The sequence below is a fragment of the Moschus berezovskii genome, chromosome 4 (assembly GCF_049115385.1).
Source record: "Moschus berezovskii isolate FMDL1 chromosome 4, NW_MosBer_1.0, whole genome shotgun sequence".
NCBI classification, from domain to species: domain Eukaryota; kingdom Metazoa; phylum Chordata; class Mammalia; order Artiodactyla; family Moschidae; genus Moschus; species Moschus berezovskii.
Window position 1 is genome coordinate 67,410,089 of NC_142463.1, and position 23,923 is coordinate 67,434,011.

The following is a 23,923-nucleotide window of genomic DNA, read 5'->3' on the forward strand; positions in this document are numbered from 1 at the left end:
CTTGAGAGTCTTCTGGGCTGCAAGATCAAACCCGTCAATCCTAAAGGAAATCAATCCTGAATGATGCTGCAGCTAAAGCTAAGCTAAAGCTCCAATACTTTGGCCACATGATGTAAAGACCCAACTCACTGGAAAAGACCCTGATGCTGGCAAAGATTGAAGGCAGGAGGAGAAGGGGGCGACAGAGGGTGAGATGCTTGGATGGCATATCACTGACTCAATAGACATGAGTCTGAGCAAACTCTGGGATATAGTGAAGCACAGGGAGGTCTGGTGTGCTGCAGTCCATGGGGTTCCAAAGAGTTACTGAACAATAACATGCTTATTCCATAAACTTCTACTAGGAAAATATTTTAATAAATTATAATAAATAAAAGTTAAGAAATTAGTATATTTTTTTAAAACTGTCAAAATAAAGGACAGTGTTAGAAAACTAACAGTAATTACAAATGTGTAAAATGGGCAGCCATGTGGCACACAGCATTCAAAGGACTGATATATTTTGTACTATTAAAAAGTAGAATATTGTGTGCATGTATACGTATATAAAAATGATATGGGAACAACTCAAAGATATGCTGAGTGAACGAGTAATACAGGGATTTCAGAGAAAACTGAAAAAAGAACTACAGTTATATGCAATAACATGAGTAAATCTCCAAATGCTGACCAAAAGACACCAGACACAGAGGAATACATACGCATTTATGTATATAGTTTAAGTTAGGCAAAACAAATCTATTATGTTAAGAATAAGGATGTGGTTTTCTTTGAGAAGGAGTAATGACAGAGCATAAGGGAGGTTTCCAGAGTGCTGCTGCTGCTGCCAGTGGTATCTGATTGGGGGACTTGGTGACAGCTACGTGTATGTGCTCACTTTGTAACTGAACTGCACACTTAAAATCTGTGTGCTAAATAACTTCACGGAAAAAGGTAAAAAGCAAGCTAGCATTCGGTTTTTATATTAGACTACTTTTTGGAAGGAAGAGAGGTTAGGATTACATGCATATGTTTGTTAAACCACAGAATCACTAGGAAAACACCAAGAAACGGTTACAATGACTACTCTGGAGAAGAATTAGATGGCTAGGAGTGAGGGAATAAAAGAAACTGCTTTTCACTTTTCTTCTTGCTTTTTATGATTTGCATGTGTCACCTATCCAAAATAAAATAAAACTGTGCTCAAGCAGTTAACTTTTAATTAAATAACCCACAAGGGTAATACAAAAGAGGAACCACAAGAGTAGGGTGGTGGGGGAAGTAAGGGAAAGAAAGGAGAGGGAAGGAATGGAGTAAACCACCACCACTGACATTAAAACAACTTAAGCTGCCTAAGAAGCCACATAATTCTAAACTTCATTTTATAGCTATCCTTTACTGGGTGCCTACTGTGTGTCTAGTACTGTACATACATTATTAATCTTCATTAGCAACCCTTCAAATTAAGCATTACCTCTATTTTAAAGATTATGCTCAGAGAATGATTTTCCTGAAGTCACGGAAATAATGAGTGGTAGAGTTTAGATCTGAACTCACAACATTTGTGTTCTTCTCTGTGAAAACACCAAGCAGTTTCACAGCCCAGTAACTGTCCCTCTTCCTCATGGGGAAAAAAGCTATCACAGAAATACTTACATCCACCTTTGTTCTCACGGGGAGAAAAAACTCAAGAGATGGGACAACTGCAATAAGCCTAAGAAAAGTTTATTTCAAAGAAATATCTCAAAGATTTTTTCTTTTAATGAAGAGAATAAAGCACACAAAGGAAATTATTTTTTTTCGGTAAAGAATCTATCAAGTGAATTCATATTTAACTACTACAATATGTTATAATAAAGCCCAAATATAACCATATTCATAGTAGATCTGCCCTAGGAGAATGTCATACATAGGTGTCCTTGGGAAGTTAGTTCTCCATTTACCTACAAGGAAGCCTAACCTGACAGAGCCACACCCAAATAGAATGATTGAGCATTTAATCACAGAATTACAATCAGTAAACAAGTGTCACTGACCTTAAGAGTTGTTTCCAAGTAGTTTAGCTAAGGCTGTCTCCTGCCCCATCTTTTAAATATACAGTAACATAAAGTAGTAAGCCTTGGTACTCACCAGAAAGGGCCTGGACTACTCAAAGCTTATTATTTTGTGATGATGGCTTTCATCAGGAACTCAATTCCAAAGATGAGAACAAGTTCAGAAAAATTATGCCAGAGTTACCCTGCCTTCCAGGAGCTACAGAACTTAACCTTATACGTTTAATACATTATGAGTTACCAAGCGTGATAACAGGAAACAGATATCTGAGATTCTATACTCTAACACTAACCTTGGAAAAGTCAACATGGGCATGACTCAGTTTACACTTAAGCAAAAATCCTAATATCTACCTCATACTGGTCATGAGAGACATAATTAGGGTCTGCATGCATTTTTCATGTCACAGGATTAAAGGCTGTCTCTAATGGCACTGTACGCATTTGCGGTAGGTATCAATCAGTATATCACATTTTTAAAATAAGTGACTTCCCTGCTGCTGCTGCTAAGTCGCTTCAGCCGTGTCCAACTCTGTGCGACTCCACAGACGGCAGCCCACCAGGCTCCCCCGTCCCTGGGATTCTCCAGGCAAGAACACTAGAGTGGGTTGCCACTGCCTTCTCCGAGTGACTTACCAGTATACGTTAATTTTCTGCAGGCAAAATTTTTTTCAGGAGTATGCAGATGACATCTCTAAAGAAATCTCTTAAGGAGACTTATCAACTCTTCAGAAATGCCTTAGCTTCCACTTCAAAAGGCCTCGGGGATGGCTATCAGTTTCCATCAGGTTTACCAACGCTGACGTCAGATGGATAAAGGCCTAGAACTAACCCTCTCCCGTTCTCTAGAAGAGGATTCACGGACCCTCGGCTGGCAGCTCAACAGATAAAAAAACAAGCGTAGACAATTTAAGAAAATGGGACAGTTGGATCACACGCAAAAGACCCGAGGCCAGGGGCTGCGGACACCAGAGCCCCCCACACGATAGTGCCTGGGTGAGAAAACGATCAAGGACGCTGGAGGATAAACGCCGGCGGCTCGTTACCCGCTGCGACACCCCTGACAGCCCTGCGTCTGGAAGTGCCTTTGTCCCGGGCGGCCAGCCGATCCGGCTGCCTCTCCCCGCACCTCCGAGGCGTTCTGCTGACGAAGCTGCGGGAGCGGCCGCCCTGTAAGCCCCGGCACTCGCCTCCCGCCCTTCAGCTGGCTGGGCTCTACATGACGTACTAACCGGCTGGTAGACGCCATCTTCACGGCCACTGCGGCTCCAGCTACAAACAACGACAGACGCAACCGCAAACAGGAAGAGACAGTGGCGACGAAACGCAGCGAGACGGACTTTTATAGGCGAGTCGCCCACGCAGTCGTAATAGAGCCGTAGCTACGGGTCCGGAGAAGGGCCAAGAACAGTGAGTTCGGGTACGCCCCGTGCTTTGCGTTTTCTTATTTCCCTATTCACTTTCGGTCATTTTCTATGTGGCTGGGCAAATATAGGAAATCACCCGGGAAAATTCTCTAGGGCACCCTGCAAACGTGCTGCATCAGAGATACCCTCAACGTGACTGAGTTACAACACAAAATGACTGGGATTTGTGGAGGGGGCAAAACCCGCATCAGTTCAGTTCAGTCGCTCAGTCGTGTCCGACTCTTTATGACCCCATGAACCGCGCAGCACGCTAGGCCTCCCAGTCCATCACCAACTCCTGGAGTCCACCCAAACCCATGTCCATCGAGTAGGTGATGCCCATCCAACCATATCATCCTCTTTTGTCCCCTTCTCCTCCTGCCCTCAATCTTTCCCAGCACCAGGGTCTTTTCAAATGAATCAGCTATTCGCATCAGGTGGCCAAAGTAGTTTCAGCTTCAACATCCGGAGAAGGCAATGGCAAGCCACTCCAGTACTCTTGCCTGGAAAATCCCATGGATGTTGGAGCCTGGTAGGCTGCAGTCCGTGGGGTCGCTAAGGGTCGGACACGACTGAGCGACTTCACTTTCACTTTTCACTTTCACACATTGGCGAAGGAAATGGCATCCCACTCCAGTGTTCTTGCCTGGAGAATCCCAGGGACGGGGGAGCCTGGTGGGCTTCAGTCTATGGGGTCACACAGAATCGGATACGACTGAAGTGACTTAGCAGCAGCAGCAGCAGCTTCAACATCAGTCCCTCCAATGAACACCCAGGACTAATCTCCTTTAGGATGGACTGTTTGGATCTCCTTCCAGTCCAAGGGACTCTCAAGAGTCTTCTCCAACACCACAGTTCAAAAGCATCAATTCTTCAGCGCTCAGTTTTGTTTATAGTCCAACTCTCACGTCCATACATGACCACTGGAAAAACCATAGCCTTGACTAGACGGACCTTTGTTGACAAAGTAATGTCTCTGCTTTTTAACATGCTGTCTAGGTTGGTCATAACTTTCCTTCCAAGGAGCAAGCGTCTTTTAATTCATGGCTGCAATCACCATCTGCAGTGATTTTGGAGCCCAGAAAAATAAAGTCAGCCACTGTGTCCACTGTGTCCCCATCTATTTGCCATGGAGTGATGGGACTGGATGCCATAATCTTAGTTTTCTAAATGTTGAGCTTTAAGACAACTTTTTCACTCTCCTCTTTCAATTTCATCAAGAGGCTCTTTAGTTCTTCTTCACTTTCTGCCATAAGGGTGGTGTCATCTGCATATCTGAGGTTATTGATATTTCTCCTGGCAATCTTGATTCCAGCTTGTGCTTCTCCAGCCCAGCGTTTCTCATGATGTACTCTGCATATAAGTTAAATAAGCAGGGTGACAATATACAGCCTTGACGTACTCCTTTTCCTATTTGGAACCAGTCTGTTGTTCCATGACCAGTTCTGACTGTTGCTTCCTGACCTGCATACAGGTTTCTCAAGAGGCAGGTCAGGTGGTCTGGTATTCTCATCTCTTTCAGAATTTTCCACAGTTTATTATGATCCACACAGTCAAAGGCTTTGTCATAGTCAATAAAGCAGAAACATGTTTTTCTGGAACTCTCTTGCTTTTTCCATGATCCAGTCGATGTGGGCAAAGCCCGCATGCCGGAAGGCTAAACACCCCTCCCTCAACCTGGAGTCAGCTACTCCAGTTTGACCGCAATTGTTACTTGCCAAAGGGGCGATTCCACCAAGGTATTTAGAAAAAAAGAGAAATTCATTTAGGTCAGCCCCAGCAAGTGTCAATTCAGGCTCTATCATCAGCTAGCAAGCTTCTTAGGCATGTCCTTCACACTTTGGGGTAAGCGGTAATAGTGTATCTGCCTTTCGTACCCGTTTAGAATTGACAGGAGATGAAACACAATCATGTGAGATCACTGTACAGTGAGGCAGGGAGATATGGGTCCTACCCTGACTGTTGTTTTCATGATCTTTGCAAATGTGGCATAGCTGAAATATAGAGAACTTAGCAAAACTGGTTAGATACTGCAAAAGGTCTCTAGGTTTATTAATTAGCCAAACTAATGTCAGAATAGTAATAAAAATAACAGCAACACTATCTATCACTACTTTGCTGAAAACAAATCACCCTTGACCCTAGGGGAACTGGAGGAAAAAAAGGTGCTTCCAGTTTCTATGGGGATGAGAACTTAGAATATAGTGGCTGCTTTGTTCTTTGGGCATGGGACATAAATGCTACTGAGCCCTCATTGTTTTCTTGAAAGGTGGGACAGACTCGTTTCCTTAGAAAGAACAAGAGGCTGAAGTTTAGGCACTGAAATCCAGATGGAGTTGGGAGAGCATTTTGAGTGTGTGTGTGTGTGGGGGGTCTTCTGTGCCCTAACACTGTAATTTAAAAACTTGATTGTGCTTTTGTGGGGGATTTCTCCCTCAATATCTGGCAAAGTTTCAAAAGGCCAATTTATTTGAGCTGTGCCAAGTAAAACCCCGGAAAGAGATTGGGGGTGCTGCACCCTTGCAGCAGGAAGTTTTCATAGTGGAGCACTTTGGCTTGGGAGAAGAAGAGAGAGAGGAGAAGGGAGGAAACTGGGCACCCCTTGAGAATCAAGATAAGGACCTAATTGTTTATGGTAGGCGTTCAGTAATGTTTGTGGAAGGAAGAAACCATCAAAGAAATTGAAACCTCAGAGGAAGGAAGCTGGGCAATTGGTAAATTACTCCTGTCCCATCTGGAGAATCTCTGTCATAATCTGGCTAAGATTTCCTTTATATTAAAACACAAGCAGCTAAGGTAGGCCATTCCTCTTTTTGTTGTTAGAACAGCATTGGAATTTTGTAAAGCATTTTCATCAACATTATTTCACTTGATCTTTATACCTGATCCTAAATTAGACCCTACACACAGAGAGTTGGGGTTTTGTCACCTAGGAATCAACGACCCATACTAGCATTCACCAAAACTGCTGGTTGGTTAATATCATCATTTTATTTAACATCATTTAACAACATTTAATTGATTAATTAATTTAAAATGTTTATTCAAATCTATTTGAATAATTTTTAAAAACAACTAACATTTTTAAAAACAACTTTATTTTAAAAGTTTACATCACTACTGTGAAATCACAACTTAGTAGGTTATAGCTCTTCTCAAGTATAAAATGCTTTACATACCAAATAAATAAGTTTGTGACACACTTAGATATATATTTTAATTTATTGAAGTATGATTCCACACCATAGAATTTCCCTGTTAAGAAATCAGTGATTTTTAGTAATTTTACTGAGTTGTGCAACCATCCCCACAATCGAGTTTTAGCACATTTCCATCATCCCAATAAGATTGCTCGTGACCATGTACAGCTAATGCCCACTCCATTTCCAAGACTAAGAATCACTCATCTATTTTCTGTCTCTATGTTGTTCTTATTCAGTGGCTAAGTTGTGTCCAACTCTTTGCGAGCCCATGCATTGCAGCATGCCAGACTTCCCTGTCCTTTACTGTCTCCCTGAGTTTGCTCAAACTCATGTCCACTGAGTCAATGATGCCATCCATCTCATCCTCTGTCACCCCTTTTCCTCTTGCCCTCAGTCTTTCCTAGCATCAGCATCTTTTCCAATGAGTCGGCTCTTCGCATCAAGTGGCCAAAGTTATTAGAGCTTCAGCTTCAGCAGCAGTCCTTTCAATGAACATTTAAGACTCATTTCCTTTAGGATTGACTGGTTGGATCTCCTTGAAGTCCAAGGGACTGTTAAGAGTCTTCTCCAAACACCACAGTTCAAAAGCATCAATTCTTCAGCACTCAGCTTTCTTTATGGGCTGACCATATAGGTTCGCCTTTTCTGTACTTTTCATGTAACTGGAATCATATTAAATGTGGTCTTTTATGTCCAGCTTCTTCCTCTTGGTTTAACGTTATGTAGGTTCATTAGATTTATCTTATGGCCTCACTTTTGGAAGCATTGATATGTAAGTGTCTGTTATAAAAGTGTCTATATGATGATACTGCAGATGACGACAAATTCCTAACTTAAGCAAGATTTGACAAATATTTGACTGGAAATTATGGAATATTTGAAATATGTCATGTGACATATTCTGCTGGACTAGGAATAACTGAGGATTCACTGAAATGTATGACTGGCTCTGACTAGGATTCTTTTGGAAATGAGATAAAATGCCTGGAACATTAGACAAACCTTGCTTGCCTGGTGGCTGAGTGGCCATATATATTACTTCTAGAAATGTGAGGAGTCTGTATTTTAATTTTTAAAATGTTTTATTATCTATGAAAATTTCAAACACACTAAAAATTAGAGAAAATACTATAATCCTCATATACCTATCATCCTGATTAAACAGTTATCATGGTTATCATGAATTTCCCACATTTGTTTTATGTATCATTTTCTTCCATGTTTTCTCCTTTGGCTAGAGTATTTAAAAAAAAACAAATCCCATATATCATCTTGGTGCATACATTACTCTACATTTCTAAAAAACATGGACTTTTAAACCTTTTTATATAGCTAAATTGTTGTTGTCATTGTTCAGTCACTAAGTCGTGTCCAACTCTCTGCGACCCCATGGTTTCATAAGAATACTGGAGTGGTCTGCCATTCCCTCCTCCAATGGGCCACATTTTGTCAGACTCTCCATTATGACCTGTCCATCTTGGGTGGCCCTGCATGGTGTGGCTTATAGCTACACTGAGTTTATGCAAGCCCCTTTGCCACAACAAGGCTCTGATCCATGAAGGGGATAGAGCATAATGACACTTACAAAATTACCAGTGATATTTTTGCTCACTAAGTTTCCAGGTGGTAATGGTCCTGGGCCTGCTTCTTGCTGGTTTGGCTACACTGGGCAGAAAGGTAAAGCCCTGCTGAAAGTGGCAGGGGGCCAGAGAGGGAAAGGGAAGGCCCCACATGGAACTACAAGACCTAGGTAAGTTCTTGAAAGTAAGCCTGACATTCTTCTGTATTGGGCCATCTGTCAGGCACCTCACATTCATCATCTTATCTAGTTCTTAGTTATCTTGTCAGGCAAGAATTATTAGTCTCCTTTTAAAATCTTAGGTTGAATAGGTACATTGCCCAGGGTTACACAGATAAGTTAGTGCTGATGATAGAATTCAAAGCCAGGAATGACTGACACCAAAATTGTCCTACTTCTCTGCAGGCCTACTATGTTAACTGCTACTGCAGGACTATATTTTTAAGCCCAAATCACTGTGCCCCGGGAAACACAGGTTACATCTGTAGAAGCATTCATTATCCTTTTGATTCTTTAATAAAGGCATAAAGTTTTATTTAAATTCAGGTAGAAGTAGTAATAAGCATTAACAATCATGATAATAAGAGTATTAGTAAGGACTTACATAGCACTTACTATGTGCCAGGTACTATTTTAAGGCTTTGCATATATTAAATATTAACTTATTTAATCTTTCCAACAACTTTATAAATTGGATACTATTATTGTCCCCACTTTATGCATGGATAAATTAAGGCACTGAATGGTTAAGTAACTAGCCTGAAGTCACACAGCTAGTGAATAGAAGAGCTTGGATTTGGAGCCCAGCAATTTGGCTCCAGAGTCCTATTAGAAACTCAATATACAGAAATTCAGCTTACAGACTTTAAGATCAGGAAATGAGTTTAACAAGAACTGTACCTGCAGCTAGTGTGTGGGCTGTACTCCAAAATATTCTAGCCAGCTGTCTGCCTAGGGACCCTTGTGTTTGTCAGTTCATTACTACCTAAACTGAAATGTGCTTGGCTCATGTGCTTAGTCCCTGCCTGGCTCATATCCCATTGCTAAATGTACTTGCATTTGTGATCCTGAATCTAACCTTTCCATTTGTTTGTTGATTTATTTGAAAGCTTTGATTCTCCCGTACTGGCAGCTTGTTGTCCATTTGAGAATAAATCTATTTTTCCACTGAGAAAAGGCAGCAGCTTCTTCAAGTGTTAGGAAGGAGAATAAGGCTTAAAACATTAATAATCTATAAGTAGAAAATATTAATTGTCATTATCTCCTTACAGAATCAAGGAAGAAGAGTGCAGAAATTAACTCACTTTTTAATTCAGTGTTCAGTGGGCAGTAGTTTCTTTTAAACTTCTAAATTACTATACTAAAAACAAGACAGAACAAAACAAAATAACTCTAAAGGGTTCACACTAGTGGTTTGTGACTTTTAATATCAATATTTTTTCCAAAACGATGTCATTTGACAACATTTGAGGGACTGATGCTAAAGCTGAAACTGCAATACTTTGGCCACCTCATGCGACAAGTTGACTCACTGGAAAAGACTCTGATGCTGGGAAAGGTTGGGGGCAGGAGGAGAAGGGGACGACAGAGAATGAGATGGCTGGATGGCATCACTAACTCTATGGACATGAGTTTGAGTGAACTCCAGGAGTTGGTGATGGACAGGGAGGCCTGGCGTGCTGTGATTCATGGGGTCGCAGAGAGTCGGACACAATTGAGCGACTGAACTAAACTGAACTGAACTGATATGACTTCAAAAGTTATGCTACACTATTTAATGTCATTTTATTATATGTCTTGAAGTCAATATTTTTTTCCAAAAATAACAACATTCTCATAATTTAAAAAAATGGAGCTATTGAATGATATATGAGACTGTAATTTTCTAAAAATGTTTCTTAAGTTATCTATTTAATATAAATAAGATTTGGCTTTAAAGTCCTACAATGGTTTTTGTGTAATGAACTACTGGGAGAAAATAAGAACATGAAATACATTCATGTGATCATTACTTGATACTTTTTAAAGACAGAATTTTAACACTGCTGTTTCCATGAAAATCGTGTTAAAAACCTTATTGTATAAAATGACTATTTTAAAATAATCTCTTATTATTTGTGCGCTAAGTTTATTAATTATAAAGTATAACTATGTGATGAGAATATAAAATTGCTCTCATTACTGTTTCTCCTAATGGCCACGCACTGCTCTCAGTATTATAAATTGATACAGCTCCTTTAGAAAGCAATTCAGTGATACTCCAAAATGATTTAAATGTAAAAGCCTCTTGAGCCAGTAATCTCACTTCTGAGATCTGGAGTAAGGAAATAATCTGAAATATGAGATACTATATTCATGAAGATGTCCATTGCAGTGTTGTTTATAATTTTAGCAAGATAAATGATAAAAATAGGAAAATTGCAATTTTTGTTGTAATGTTATAAAACAGAAGCAACATTTACCTTTGAAACAGGAGAATAATATACAGACAGTCCCTAAAATCTCAGTGCAATATAGGCAGCAAAACCAAGGCATGTACCGAGACCCTTTTCTAAGCAACGCTTTACCAGGATTGATTCTGTTACTACAGGTGCTTGAAAATAAATGGTGGTGAGCTCACTGAGAGGTGAAGTATCCTAATTTATTGTTTGGACCTTTGTGACTAATCTTTCACATAGAGAAGACATCCAATAACTGTGCTTTAAGTGAGATATTGGTTGATTGAAAGAACAGATTTTAAAATATCATTATTCTGACTATTCTTCATAATAATTAAACCAAATTAGTGAAGTTTTACAAAGAGTTTTCCCATTATGGCTAGCTTTTCCTTTTGTTTCCCTAGTACTTTCTCTTGTCTATAGAATTGTATATTACCTTCTCATTCTCCCTATTTTCTGATCTTTCCTACTACCTAAGATTTTGCTCTTTTGCATTAATGAGATGAAAGGACCCACCCCACACTGTGAAATAAAGCACTTTTCACCCTGTCTTGCCACTGATCTTATCCAAAATGGGTAGTCTCTACTCAGTTTCTCATGTTCAGACATCAAAAGAGCCCACTACTAGTATCATTATTATCTGAGTATTAACAGTGTGCCCACTATTTTTTCCTTTTTTTTTTTTTTTTTTTTGGCTGCTCTGCACAGCATGTGGGATTTTAGTCCCCTGATCAGGGGTCCAATCCACATCCCCTGCACTAGGAGTGAGGAGCCTGAACTACTGAACCACTAGGGAAGTCCCAACAAGGTGCCCACTCTTAATGAGTGTTTTAAATGACAGTATGGTAATTTCCATATATAGCTTAATAGATGTAGTGTTCGATACACTATCAGTTATTTAAAATACTTTTTATTGGGATGGGTTCTTTCAAGTTAAAAAAAATGAAAGTTAACATGATTGTAGTTTTTCTATTAAAACTGCAAAACTGACAAAGGGTTAGCGATCTTCCATTGTTTTTATGACTTTATGGCATTTATATCCAGATGCAGTATAAAAAGCTGCATAGGAAGCCCCTGCCACTTAATTGAATTCATCTGTTCCCACCCAGTATTTCGACACCTCAGGCTAATTTTGTAGCATTCTCATCAAAATGCTCATTCCTAATATGTCTTTCGGAGAAGGCAATGGCAAGCCACTCCAGTACTATTGCCTAGAGAATCCCATGGATGGAGGAGCCTGGTAGGCTGCAGTCCCTGGGGTCGCTAAGGGTCGGACACGACTGAGCGACTTCACTTTCACACATTGGAGAAGGAAATGGCAACCCACTCCAGTGTTCTTGCCTGGAGAATCCCAGGGATAGGGGAGCCTGGTGGGCTTCTGTCTATGGGGTCGCACAGAATCGGACACGACTGAAGTGACTTAGCAATATGTCTTTGGACTATCATCTTTCCTTTTTCAGTTAGGTTAAACACTGACTGTAGTCTGACGTTATTGTCTACTTTGTGAGAGAGGGATTGGCTATGTCTTTCTGAGTTCTTTTCTGTTATGTGGACGTTAATGTTAAAAAAAAAATTCCCTACAAACCGGAGGTCGGTAGTTTGATTTTACAATAGAGAGCCTAAGAATTTCCCACTGAAATTAATGGTCGCAACTTTCTACATCTAAAATAACTAAACTTGCTTGAGTCTTTCAAATTTTCATAAAATTGTTTCAGAGTAAAATGATACAAACTACACTTTAAGTCAATGAGAATTTAGTTGTAATTTGCTTCCAGACAGCTACATACTCTGTGATAGATTATTTTTTTTACTCAAAAGTATTTAGATCTATTAATATGGCAATATATATTTTCCACTTAATTATTAAATAGAGAGAGATAGATATGTAACTTCTTAAGATCATTTGTTGAGCACTGTAGACATCTATTCCTATTTCCAGAACAAAACGCTGTGCATGGGGATGCCACCTCACACTGGCAGTCATTCAGTTCCTCTGACTTCCCAAGCTCCTTTCACCTCAGCATTTGGGCCAAAAGATGTCACTGTTTACAGCTCAAGTAATACTGCCATGTTGAAATTGTATAACCAACGGCCTGACTGTCTTGAAATCATGTATTTTTTCAAATATTTTATTTGAGGAAATGAAAACTAAATTCTGAGCATAAGAAAGATTTTATTACTATTTTGATATGGTCAAATAACTAATTTGCATAATTCTAATTCAAGTAAAAGGCATACATATCCTGCCTGGGCATAATCATCTATTAATATATTTTTATTTTCTTTGTAAAAACAGGTCATATTCAATATCTATTCATTTTTTTCAAGTAATGGAGATGAACTGCATTCTTACTAGATACCGTAACCTAACGATTTTGACACTAATGGAGGAATTAGTTGTTTCCAGTTTTGTGATATTATAGGTAACGCTGTCATGAACACCCTTGTTCATAATTGTGAGTGATGGTTTGCGTGTTCAAAGTGTAAATACGTAACAACAGAATCAGGGTATCAAAGAACATGCTTTACAATATTTTGATAGATATTGTGGAATTGCCTTCCAGAGATGATGCACCATTTCAAGTGTCCATTTCCCCATGTTCAGAAGGAGATGAGATAGCATTATCAGCATCATTTCAGGCTGAGACCAAGCCCTGATTTATTTCAGTTCAGTTAAGTTGCTCAGTCATGTCCAACTCTTTGCAACCCCATGGACTGCAGCACGCCAGGCTTCCCCATCCATCAACAACTCCTGGAGCTTACTCAAACTCATGTCCATCGAGTCAGTGATGCCATCCAACCATCTCATCCTTTGTCGGCCGCTTCTCTTCCTGCCTTCAGTCTTTCCTAGCATCAGGGTCTTTTCAAATGAGTCAGTTCTTCACATCTGGTGGCCAAAATATTGGAGGTGCAGCCTTAGCATCAGTCCATCCAATGAATATTCAGGACTGATTTCCTTTAGGATGGACTGGTTGGATCTTCTTGCAGTCCAAGGGACTCTCAAGAGTCTTCTCCAAACCACAGTTCAAAAGCATCAACTCTTCAGTGCTCAGCTTTCTTTATAGTCCAACTCTCACATCCATACATGACCACTGGAAAAAACATAGCCTTGACTAGACGGACCTTTGTTGACAAAGTAATGTCTCTGCTTTTTAATATGCTATCTAGGTTGGTCATAACTTTCCTTCCAAGGAGCAAGCGTCTTTTAATTTCATGGCTACAATCACCATCTGCAGTGATTTTGGAGCCCCCAAAAATAAAGTCTGACACTGTTTCCACTGTTTCTCCATCTATTTCCCATGAAGTGATGGGACCAGATGCCATGATCTTAGTTTTCTGAATGTTGAGCTTTAAGCCAACTTTTTCACTCTCCTCTTTCACTTTCATCAAGAGGCTCTTTAGTTCTTCTCTGCTTTCTGCCATAAGGGTAGTGTCATCTGCATATCTCAGGTTATTGATGCCTCTCCTGGAAATCTTGATTCCAGTTTGTGCTTCATCCGGCCTGGCATTTCTCATGATGTACCCTGCATATAAGTTAAATAAGCAGGGTGAAAATATATAGCCTTGACATACTCCTTTTCCAATTTAGAACCAGTCTATTGTTTTATGTCCAGTTCTAACTGTTGCTTCTTAACCTGCATACAGATTTCTCAGGAAGCAGGTCGGGTGGTCTGGTATTCCCATCTCTGGAAGAATTTTCCACAGTTTGTTGTGATCCACACAGTCAAAGGTTTTGGCATAGTCAGTGAAGCAGAAATAGATGTTTTTCTGAAACTCTCTTGCGTTTAAGTGATCCATCGGATGTTGGCAATTTGATCTCTGGATCCTCTGCCTTTTCTAAATCCAGCTTGAACATCTGGACATTCATGGTTCACATACTGCTGAAGCCTGGCTTGGAGAATTTTGAGCATTATTTTGCTAGCATTAGACTTGAGTGGAATTATGTGGTAGTGTGAATATTCTCTGGCATTGACTTTCTTTAGGATTGGAATGAACACTGACCTTTTCCAGTCCTGTGGCCACTGCTGATTTTTCCAAATTTGCTGGAAGTGCAGCACTTTCACAGCATCCTCGTTTAGGATTTGAAATAGCTCAACTGGAATTCCATTACCTCCACTAGCTTTGTTCGTAGTGATGCTTCCTAAAGCCCACTTGACTTCACATTCCAGGATGTCTGAATCTAGGTGAGTGACCACACCATCGTGGTTATCTGGGTGATGATGATCTTTTTTGTATAGTTCTGTGTATTCTTGCCACCTCTTCTTAATATCTTCTGATTCTGTTAGGTCCATATCATTTCTGTCCTTTATTGTGCCTATCTTTGCATGAAATGTTCCCTTGGTATCTCTAACTTTCTTGAAGATATCTCTAGTCTTTCCCATTCTACTGTTTTCCTCTATTTTTTTGCACTGATCGCTAAGGAAGGCTTTCTTATCTCTCCTTGCTATTCTTTGGAACTCTGCATTCCAATGGGTATATCTTTCCTTTTCTCCTTTGCTTTTAGTGTCTTTTCTCCGCTCTTTGTAAGGCCTCCTGGGACAACCATTTTCTCTTTTTGCATTTCTTTTTCATGGGGATGGTCTTGATCACTGCACCTGTACAATGTCAGGAACCTCTGTCCATAGTTCTTCAGGCACTCTGTCTATCAGATCGAATCCCTTGAATCTATTTCTCACTTCCACTGTACAATCATAAAGGATTTGATTTTGGTCAGAGCTGCATGGTCTAGTGGTTCTCCCTACATTCTTCAATTTAAATCTGAATTTGGCAATAAAGAGTTCATGATCTGAGACACAGCCAGCTCTCAGTCTTGTTTTTGCTGACTGTGTAGAGCTTCTCCATCTTTGGCTGCAAAGAACATCATCAATCTGATTTCGGTATTGACCATCTGGTGATGTCCATGTGTAGAGTCTTCTCTTGTGTTGTTGGAAAAGGGTGTTTGCTATGACCAGTGCATTCTCTTGTCAAAACTCTTTTAGCCTTTGACCTGCTTTGTTTTTTTCTGCAAGGCCAAATTTACCTGTTATTCCAAGTATTTCTTGACTCCTTACTTCTGCATTCCAGTCCCCTATAATGAAAAGAACATTCTTTTTGGGTGTTAGTTCTAGAAAGTCTTGTGTGTCTTCACAGAACTGCTCAACTTCAGCTTCTTCAGCATTACTGGTCAGGGCATAGACTTGGATTACTGTGATATTGAATGGTTTGCCTTGGAAACAAAGAGATTATTCTCTCATTTTTGAGATTGCATCCAGGTACTGCATTTCACACTCTCTTGTTGACTATGATGGCTACTGCATTTCTTCTAAGGGATTCTTGCCTACAGTAGTAGATATAATGTTCATCTGAGTTAAATTCACCCATTCCAGTCCATTTTCGTTCATTGATTCCTAAAATGTCGATGTTCACTCTTGCCATCTCGTTTGACCACTTCCAATTTGCCTCGATTCATGGACCTTCCAGTTCCTATGAAATATTGCTCTTTACAGCATTGGACTTTACTTCTATCACCAGTCGCATCCACAACTGGATGTTGTTTTTGCTTTGGCTCTGTCTCTTCATTCTTTCTGGAGTTATTTCTCCACTGATCTCCAGTAGCATGTTGGGCACCTAACAACCTGGGGAGTTTATCTTTCAGTATCGTATCTTTTTGCCTTTTCATACTGTTCATGAGGTTCTCAAGGCAAGAATACTGAAGTGGTTTGCCATTCCTTTCTCTAGTGGACCACATTTTGTCAGAACTCTGCACCATGACACGTCCGTCTTGGGTGACCCTACGTGGCATAGCTCGTAGTTTCATTGAGTTAGCCAAGTCTGTGATCCATGTGATCAGCTTGGTTAGTTTTCTGTGATGGTGGTTGTCATTCTGTCTGCCCTCCGACAGAGAAGGATAAAAGGCTTATGGAAACTTCCTGATGGGAGAGACTGACTGAGGGGGAAACTGAGTCTTGCTCTGATTTCTTACCTGACCTGCCTCTTGAGAAACCTGCATCCAGGACAGGAAGCAACAGTTAGAACTGGACATGGAACAACAGACCTATTCCAAATAGGAAAAGAAGTACGTCAAAGCTGTATATTGTCACCCTGCTTATTTAACTTCTATGCAGAGTACATCATGAGAAACACTGGGCTGGATGAAGCACAAGCTGGAATCAAGATTGCTGGGAGAAATATCAATAAACTCAAATATGCAGATGACACCACCCTTATGGAAGAAAGTGAAGAAGAACTAAAGACCCTTTTGATGAAAGTGAAAGAGGAGAGTGAAAAAGTTGGCATAAACCTCAACATTCAGAAAACTAAGATCACGTCATCCAGTTCCATCACTTCTCGGCAAATAGATGTGGAAACAGTGCAAACAGTGGATATTTTTTGGGCTCCAAAATCACTGCAGATGGTGATTGCAGCCATGAAATTAAAAGACACTTGCTCCTTGGAAAGAAAGTTATGACCAACCTTGACAGCATATTAAAAAGCAGAGATATAACTTTGCCAACAGAAGTCCGTCTAGTCAAGGCTATGGTTTTTCCAGTAATCATGTATGGATGTGAGAGTTGGACTGTAAAGGAAGCCGAGAACAGAAAAATTTATGCTTTTGAACTGTGGTGTTGGGAGACTCTTGAGAGTCCCTTGGACTGCAAGGAAATCCAACCAGTCCATCCTGAAGGAGGTCAGTGCTGGGTGTTCATTGGAAGGACTGATGTTGAAGCCGAAACTCCAATACTTTCACCACCTGACATGAAGAGCTGACTAACTGAAAAGACGCTGATGCTGGGAAAGATTGAGGGCAGGAGGAGAAGGGGACGACAGAAGATGAAATGGTTGGATGGCATCACCAACTCAATCGACAAAAGTATGGTAAACTCTGGGATTTATGGTGGACAGGGAGGCCTGGCATGCTGCAGTCCATGGAGTGGCAAGGAGTCAGACAGGACTCAGCGACTGAACTGAACTGAACTGAACTGATGGCCATGCTCAGTAAATCTTTAATCCAATTTTCTGTTGATGGTCGGGGCTGTGTTCCCTCCCTGTTGTTTGACCTGAGGCCAAACTATGATGGATTTAATGAAGATAATGCTGACCTCCTTCAAAAGGTCCCTTTCACTCACTGCCCCCAACCCTGCAGCAGGGCATCGCCAGCCCATGCCTCCACCTGAGACTCCTGGACACTCAGGGGCAAGCCTGAGTCAATCTCTTGTGGGGTCATTGCTCTTTTCTCCTGGGTCCTGGTGCACACAAAGGTTTGTTCGTGCCCTCCAAGAGTCTGTTTCCCCAGTCCTGTGTAAGTTCTGGTGGCTCTGTGGTGGGGTTAATGGACACCTCCTCCAAGAAGGCTTATGCCATACCCACAGCTACTGCAACCGGAGCTCCTGCCCCTGCAGCAGTCCACTGCTGACCCGTACCTCCTCAGGAGACACTCCAACACAGTTCTGTCTCAGTCTCTGTGGTATCTCTGGGTCTCTGTGGCTCAAAACAAGGTTTGTTTGAGCCCTCCGAACATCTCTGGTAGATATGGGGCTTTATTTCTTTTTTTATTATTTTTTTATTGGAGGCTAATTATTTTACAATATTATATTGGTTAGTTTTGCCATACATTGACATGAATCCGCCCCAGGTGTACATGAGTTCCCCCTCCTGAACGTCCCTCCCACCTCCCTCCTCCCCTTATCCTCCCTCTGGGTCATCCCCGCATACCAGCCCCGAGCATCCTGTAACATGCATCGACCCTGAACTGGCGATTCGTTTCACATATGAAAATATACATGTTTCAATGCCATTCTCCCAAACCATCCCACCCTCACCCTCTCCCACAGAGTCCCAAAGACTGTTCTATACATCTGTGTCTCTTTTGCTGTCTCGTATACAGGGTTATAATTTGCATCTTTCTAAATTCCATATATATGCGTTAGTATATTGTATTGGTGTTTTTCTTTCTGGCTTACTTCACTCTGTAAAATAGGCTCTAGTTTCATCCACCTCATTAGAACTGGTTCAAACGCATTCTTTTTAATGGCTGAGTAATACTCCATTGTGTATATGTACCAAAGCTTTCTTATCCATTCGTCTGCAGATAGACATCTAGGTTGCTTCCATGTCCTGGCTATTATAAACAGTGCTACAATGAACATTGGAGTACATGTGTCTCTTTCAATTCTGGTTTCCTCGGTGTGTATGCCCAGGAGTGTGATTGCTGGATCATATGGAAGTTCTATTTCCAGTTTTTTGAGGAATCTCCACACTGTTCTCCATAGTGGCTGCACTAGTTTGCATTCCCACCAACAGTGTAAGAGGGTTCCCTTCTCTCCACACCCTCTCCAGCATTTATTGCATGTAGACTTTTGGATAGCAGCCATTCTGACTAGTGTGAAATGGTATCTCATTGTGGTTTTGATTTGCATTTCTATTATGAGGGATGTTGAGCATTTTTTTATGTGTTTGTTAGCCATCTTTATGTCTTCTTTGGAAAAATGTCTGTTTAGTTCTTTGGCCCATTTAGTTTTCTGGAATTGAGCTGCAGGAGCTGCTTGTATATTTTGGAGATTAATCCTTTATCAGTTGCTTCATTTGCTAAAAATATGGAAAGCCTCACGAATTTGCGTGTCATCCTTGCACAGAGGCCATGCTAATCTTCTCTGTTTTGTTCCAATTTTAGTATATGTGCTGCCGAAGCGAGCACTGGGGCTTTATTTCTAAGTCCTGATTAGAAATATTTGCCAGGCCAAAGGAAGATAGATGTAATTCCAAACTTGCATACGTGTGTGTGTACACAAATTTGTGTGTATGCGTACATGTGTGTGCACATACATGTGTACATATGTACTCACAGACATAAAAATGCTTGCAGAACCCTACTGTATTCAGTTTTATTGGAGCCAGGAACCAAGTGCAACTTTGAGTCCTGTATTCTGAGATTGGGCTTCCAGAGGTCAGATAGAGAGTCCCACATAATTGATTAGCTGAGGCCTTCAGCACAGGTGATTCAGAAGCCTGGCTAATCATATCTGCAGTTTTAGGAACAATCTTTGGCACTTTAGAAAACTATTATTAAATGAAAGACAAAGGCCAAAGAAAGACCCAAGGTTAAAAACAAATCAATATTAAAAAAAAACTGGTGTTCTGAGGGCAAATTTCAATTGCAGATACTCATTTATTCAGTGCTACTTTTTGCTGGAGTCTGCTTTAGGTGCTGCAGATACAGCTTTTAACAAAAAAATAAAAATTCTTGGCCTCATGGAATGTAAATTTGGAGGGGATAAAAATGATAAATAGATTGAGAGAAACATTTTAAGTTCAATAGTAGTAAATGCTAAGGAGAAAAATAAGGCAGAGAAAAGGGATGAGAAGAGCCAGGATTTATGATCTTAAATGGGCGATCAGATAAGTTCTCCTGAGATGACATTTGAGTAAAGATTGGAAGAAGCCAAGTGGACAGTGGGCAAAGAGTATGCAGGCAGAGGGAATCTTGGGTACAGAGGACCTAATCTGGAGTAGGCCCAGTGCTCAGGGATGAGCAAGGAGTGCATGGAGGGGAGGGTGGAGTGATAGGAGGTGAGGTTAGGGAAGAGCAGGGTCAGGTCTTACAGGGCTCCAAGGTCAGAGTGAGGATTCTGGCTTTTATTCTGAGTGAGACCGAGTGGCGTTGAAGGGCTTCCACCAGCAAAGTGTCATGTGCAGACTTTACTTCAGAAATGTTCACTTCCCAGGGTAGAGCAGGCAGACCAGTATTTCACCAGGGCATTTCAGAGAGGAAAAAAAGACTTCAGAAAACTGAATGGTTTTCATGAGTTTAGTACTCTTCCATATATATATTGGTCAGCAGAATGCTCCAAGAATAATTATAAAAGCAGTGTTATAAGTCATTGGGAGAAATTCCCTGGCAGTCAAGTGGTTAGGACTTGGTGCTTTCACTGCCGAGGGCATGGGTTCAATCCCTGGTCAGGAAACTAAGATCCCACATGCCACACATCACAGCCGAGAAAAGAAAAAAACAGAAGTCGTCTCAGTAATTTACATAGAAAATGAGGTTATGTTGTTAGAAGTTATAGATCTAAGTATTAAGCTAATATATGATGTTTATACTTCCAATGGATAACAAGAGGGGTAGATTTTAAAAGGACAACCACTCTCATTGACAAAAGGACAGAACTATTAATCTTTTTTACTATGAGATTTTGCTATAAATGACAAGTTTTACATATTATAAGAAAAAGATGCTGCATTAAATATAAAAGAAATTAGCAGCTGTATAATATGATAAAGTTAATATTGATTAGAAAATCCAATTATTTCTACAATTTATTCTGATCTATCCCAAGATAGCTGTTTGTCAGCAGGTGGAAGTTCCTATTTAATTGGCATGATTGAGTAATTAGATGCATTCTCAGAGCAGCAATAAAATGAAATTCTCATGTCTCAGGGACGTAGTTGAGGTTTTTGTTTTGCTTTACCCAGGTTTATTCAACTGAAACAAGAGTTGTTTTATTTGGGAATAATTTTTGATTTAAAATATTTGTTAATTGTGTGGTTATGTAATTGCTTTTTATCATGAGAATGATGGGGAAATTGTATGAATTTGACAAATATTTGTGATGATATATCTTTCTCTCATACAAAATCCTTCAGGCCCTTACTATGTCCTTCCTGTAAGACCCTTCTGATTAGTCTCTCTCACTACCTCCAGGCCTTTTCATCAGGTCAGTTTATATTCTAGAAGAAAAATTTCGTTTGTGTATGATATCTTCTATATCATGTAGTAATTTTCATTCATTCAGGTAGTAAAATTCATTCATCCATAAATAACAAAAAAAAAATGTTATTCTGGTGGATTAAAAAATAGGGGTTCATTTGTCTCATGCATTACAAATTCCAGGGATATAGTAACTCTGAATTGCCTCCAGGGTCTGTCTCTTCTGTTTCTGCTCTATAATTCTTATTATGTAGGCCTTCACTATGATGCCATTTGCTGCCTGAATGCAAGATGGCTGTTGTACCTCCAGACCTTGCCTCTAGAAAGATAGCAAGAAGGTAGAAGGATGAAGAGGACAAGAAAGACAAAAAAGCCTCAGGATAACTTTGCCTTTTTCCACAAAGAGAAACTTTTCCAGGCACTTCTGACTAGTTCCAGGGAAGCTGAAAAATTGTATATTTTGGCTTTTAGCCTCAATAGCAGACACAGTCAAAGGAGAAAGTAGATTATTATTGGCTTTTGGATAGGCAAACTTATCTTTCAGAAAGAACCCTTAAAAATTCATTATTGCTTACTGTGTGAAGTCCATATCTCTTATTATTAAATGATATAACGTCACAAAATGAGTTCTTACATAACTGGGAATTTGTAGATACCTTAGGGCTTCCCAGGTGGCTCAGATGGTAAAGAATCCACCATCATTGCAGGAGCCCTGGGTTAGGACGATCCCCTGGAGAAGAGAATGGCTACCCACTCCAGTATTTCTGGCCTGGAGAATTTCACGGCAAGAGGAGCCTGGAGGGCTACAGTCCACAGGGTCACAAAGAGCGAGACAGGACTGAGTGCCTAACACAAGCACACAAATACAAGCATGAAACAGACTGTCTACATTAGCCGTGCCTGAACGTTAGGAAGTGACATTTTCTAAAAGGCAGAGAACAACGGGCTCACTTAGAAACTGACATGAGTTCAGTAAGGCTGGACATTTGAGTAGGAAAAGATGAGAAAGATGAGACTGAGGGAGGAAAAGGGAAGCCAGGTCATACAGGGCACTGTAAGCCCGGACAAGGAGAGTCTGAGCACCTGAGGAGAAATGACCTCCAGGGGTGACTTTCTTACCTGACTAAGTAATGAACTCATTCTTTCCTCGATCAAGAAGAGTTTGCATCAGAGAATGATCTTCTAAAACCCCCAAACACCAACAAAACAAAACAAAACCGCAAAGCAACAGCAACGAAAGACCAACTATGCTGAGAGTGATGGGGAGTCAGAAGCTTTAAGTCACTTAAGACAGTTTCACATCCGTTTCCTCCCTTTTTCATTCTGTGCCTTCTTTCAACCAATGCAATTCATGCAGACTTGACCTTGCACTGGCCTAGTTATTTAGCATGTTCATTCCCACGGCCTCAGCAAGTCCCTCAGGAATGAGCCAATAAGACACAATACCATCTGCTGGAGTTTCCAAGACAGTGTCCCCTTTTGCTGCATTTTCTAGTGTCACCACATGATACTCATAAACTGCTGCAGCCAGGCATCATCTATCCAACAGGTACCAGCTGGAGATAAAGCTGACACAGAGAAGACAGAACTACAAGATGAAGAGCTTGGTTACATATTACAGTCTGAGTCTTGGATCAGTTCAGTACAGTTCAGTAGCTCAGTCCTGTCTGACTCTTTGCGACCTCATGGACTGCAGCATGACAGGCCTCCCTGTCCATCACCAACTCCTGAGCTTACTCAAACTCATGTCCATTGAGTCGGTAACGTGATCCAACCATCATATCCTCTGTTGTCCCCTTCTCCTCCTGCCCTCAATCTTTCCCGGCATGAGGGTCTGTTCAAATGAGTTAGCTCTTCCCATCAGGTGGCCAAAGTATTGGAGTTTCAGATTCAACATCAGTCCATCCAATGAACGCTCAGGACTGATCTCCTTTAGGATGGACTGGTTGGATCTCCTTGCTCTCCAAATGACTCTCAAGAGTCTTTGCCAGCACCACAGTTCAAAAGCATCAGTTCTTCGGCACTCAGCTTTCTTTATAGTCCAACTCTCACATTCATACGTGACTACTAGAAAAATCATAGCCTCGACAAGATGGACCTTTGTTGGCAAAGTAATGTCTCTGCTTTTTAATATACTGTCTAGGTTGGTCATAACTTTTCTTCCAAGGAGTAACTGTATTTTAATTTCATGCCTGCAGTCACCATCTGCAGTGATTTTGGAGGCCAGAAAAATAAAGTCGGCACTGTTTCCACTGTTTTTCCATCTATTTGCCATGAAGTGATGGGAACAGATGCCATGATCTTTGTTTTCTGAATGCTGAACTTTAAGCCAACTTTTTCACTCTCCTCTTTCACTTTCATCAAGAGGCTCTTTAGTTCTTCTTCATTTTCTGCCATAAGGGAGGTGTCATCTGCAAATCTGAGGTTATTGATATTTCTCCTGGCAATCTTAATTCCAGCCTGTACTTCCTCCAGCCCAGCATTTCTCATGATGTACTCTTCTTGTAAGTTAAATAAGCAGGGTGACAATATACAGCCTTACGGACTCCTTTTCCTATTTGGAACCAGCCTGTTGTTTCA

General features: G+C 40.6%; 1 protein-coding gene, 1 long non-coding RNA gene and 1 other non-coding gene across 5 annotated transcripts in view; 1 reads left to right on the forward strand and 2 right to left on the reverse strand.

Annotated features, from left to right (window-relative positions):
* GTF2B (general transcription factor IIB) overlaps positions 1-3,405 on the reverse strand; it is a 34,428-nt gene extending 31,023 nt beyond the window's left edge. Inside the window, exon 1 of one of the 2 annotated variants that reach the window (XM_055404148.2) lies at positions 2,670-2,824. Coding sequence is in view for 1 of the 2 variants with exons in the window: in XM_055404147.2 (XP_055260122.1) it covers positions 3,266-3,282 (17 nt within the window). In the remaining variant the exon portion in view is untranslated. Of the gene's footprint in view, positions 1-2,669; positions 2,825-3,265 lie in introns of those variants that run through there. The other variant, XM_055404147.2, reaches the window with a different exon arrangement.
* Positions 3,342-23,923, forward strand: part of LOC129541843 (uncharacterized) — a 44,129-nt gene continuing 23,547 nt past the window's right edge. For both annotated transcript variants that reach the window (XR_016037212.1, XR_008682906.2), the window contains exon 1: positions 3,342-3,453. This is a non-coding gene — a long non-coding RNA (uncharacterized LOC129541843). The remainder of the gene's footprint in view (positions 3,454-23,923) is intronic.
* LOC129541929 (U6 spliceosomal RNA) lies at positions 19,227-19,333 on the reverse strand. Its single transcript, XR_008682967.2, has one exon. It is a non-coding gene; the product is annotated as a U6 spliceosomal RNA (small nuclear RNA).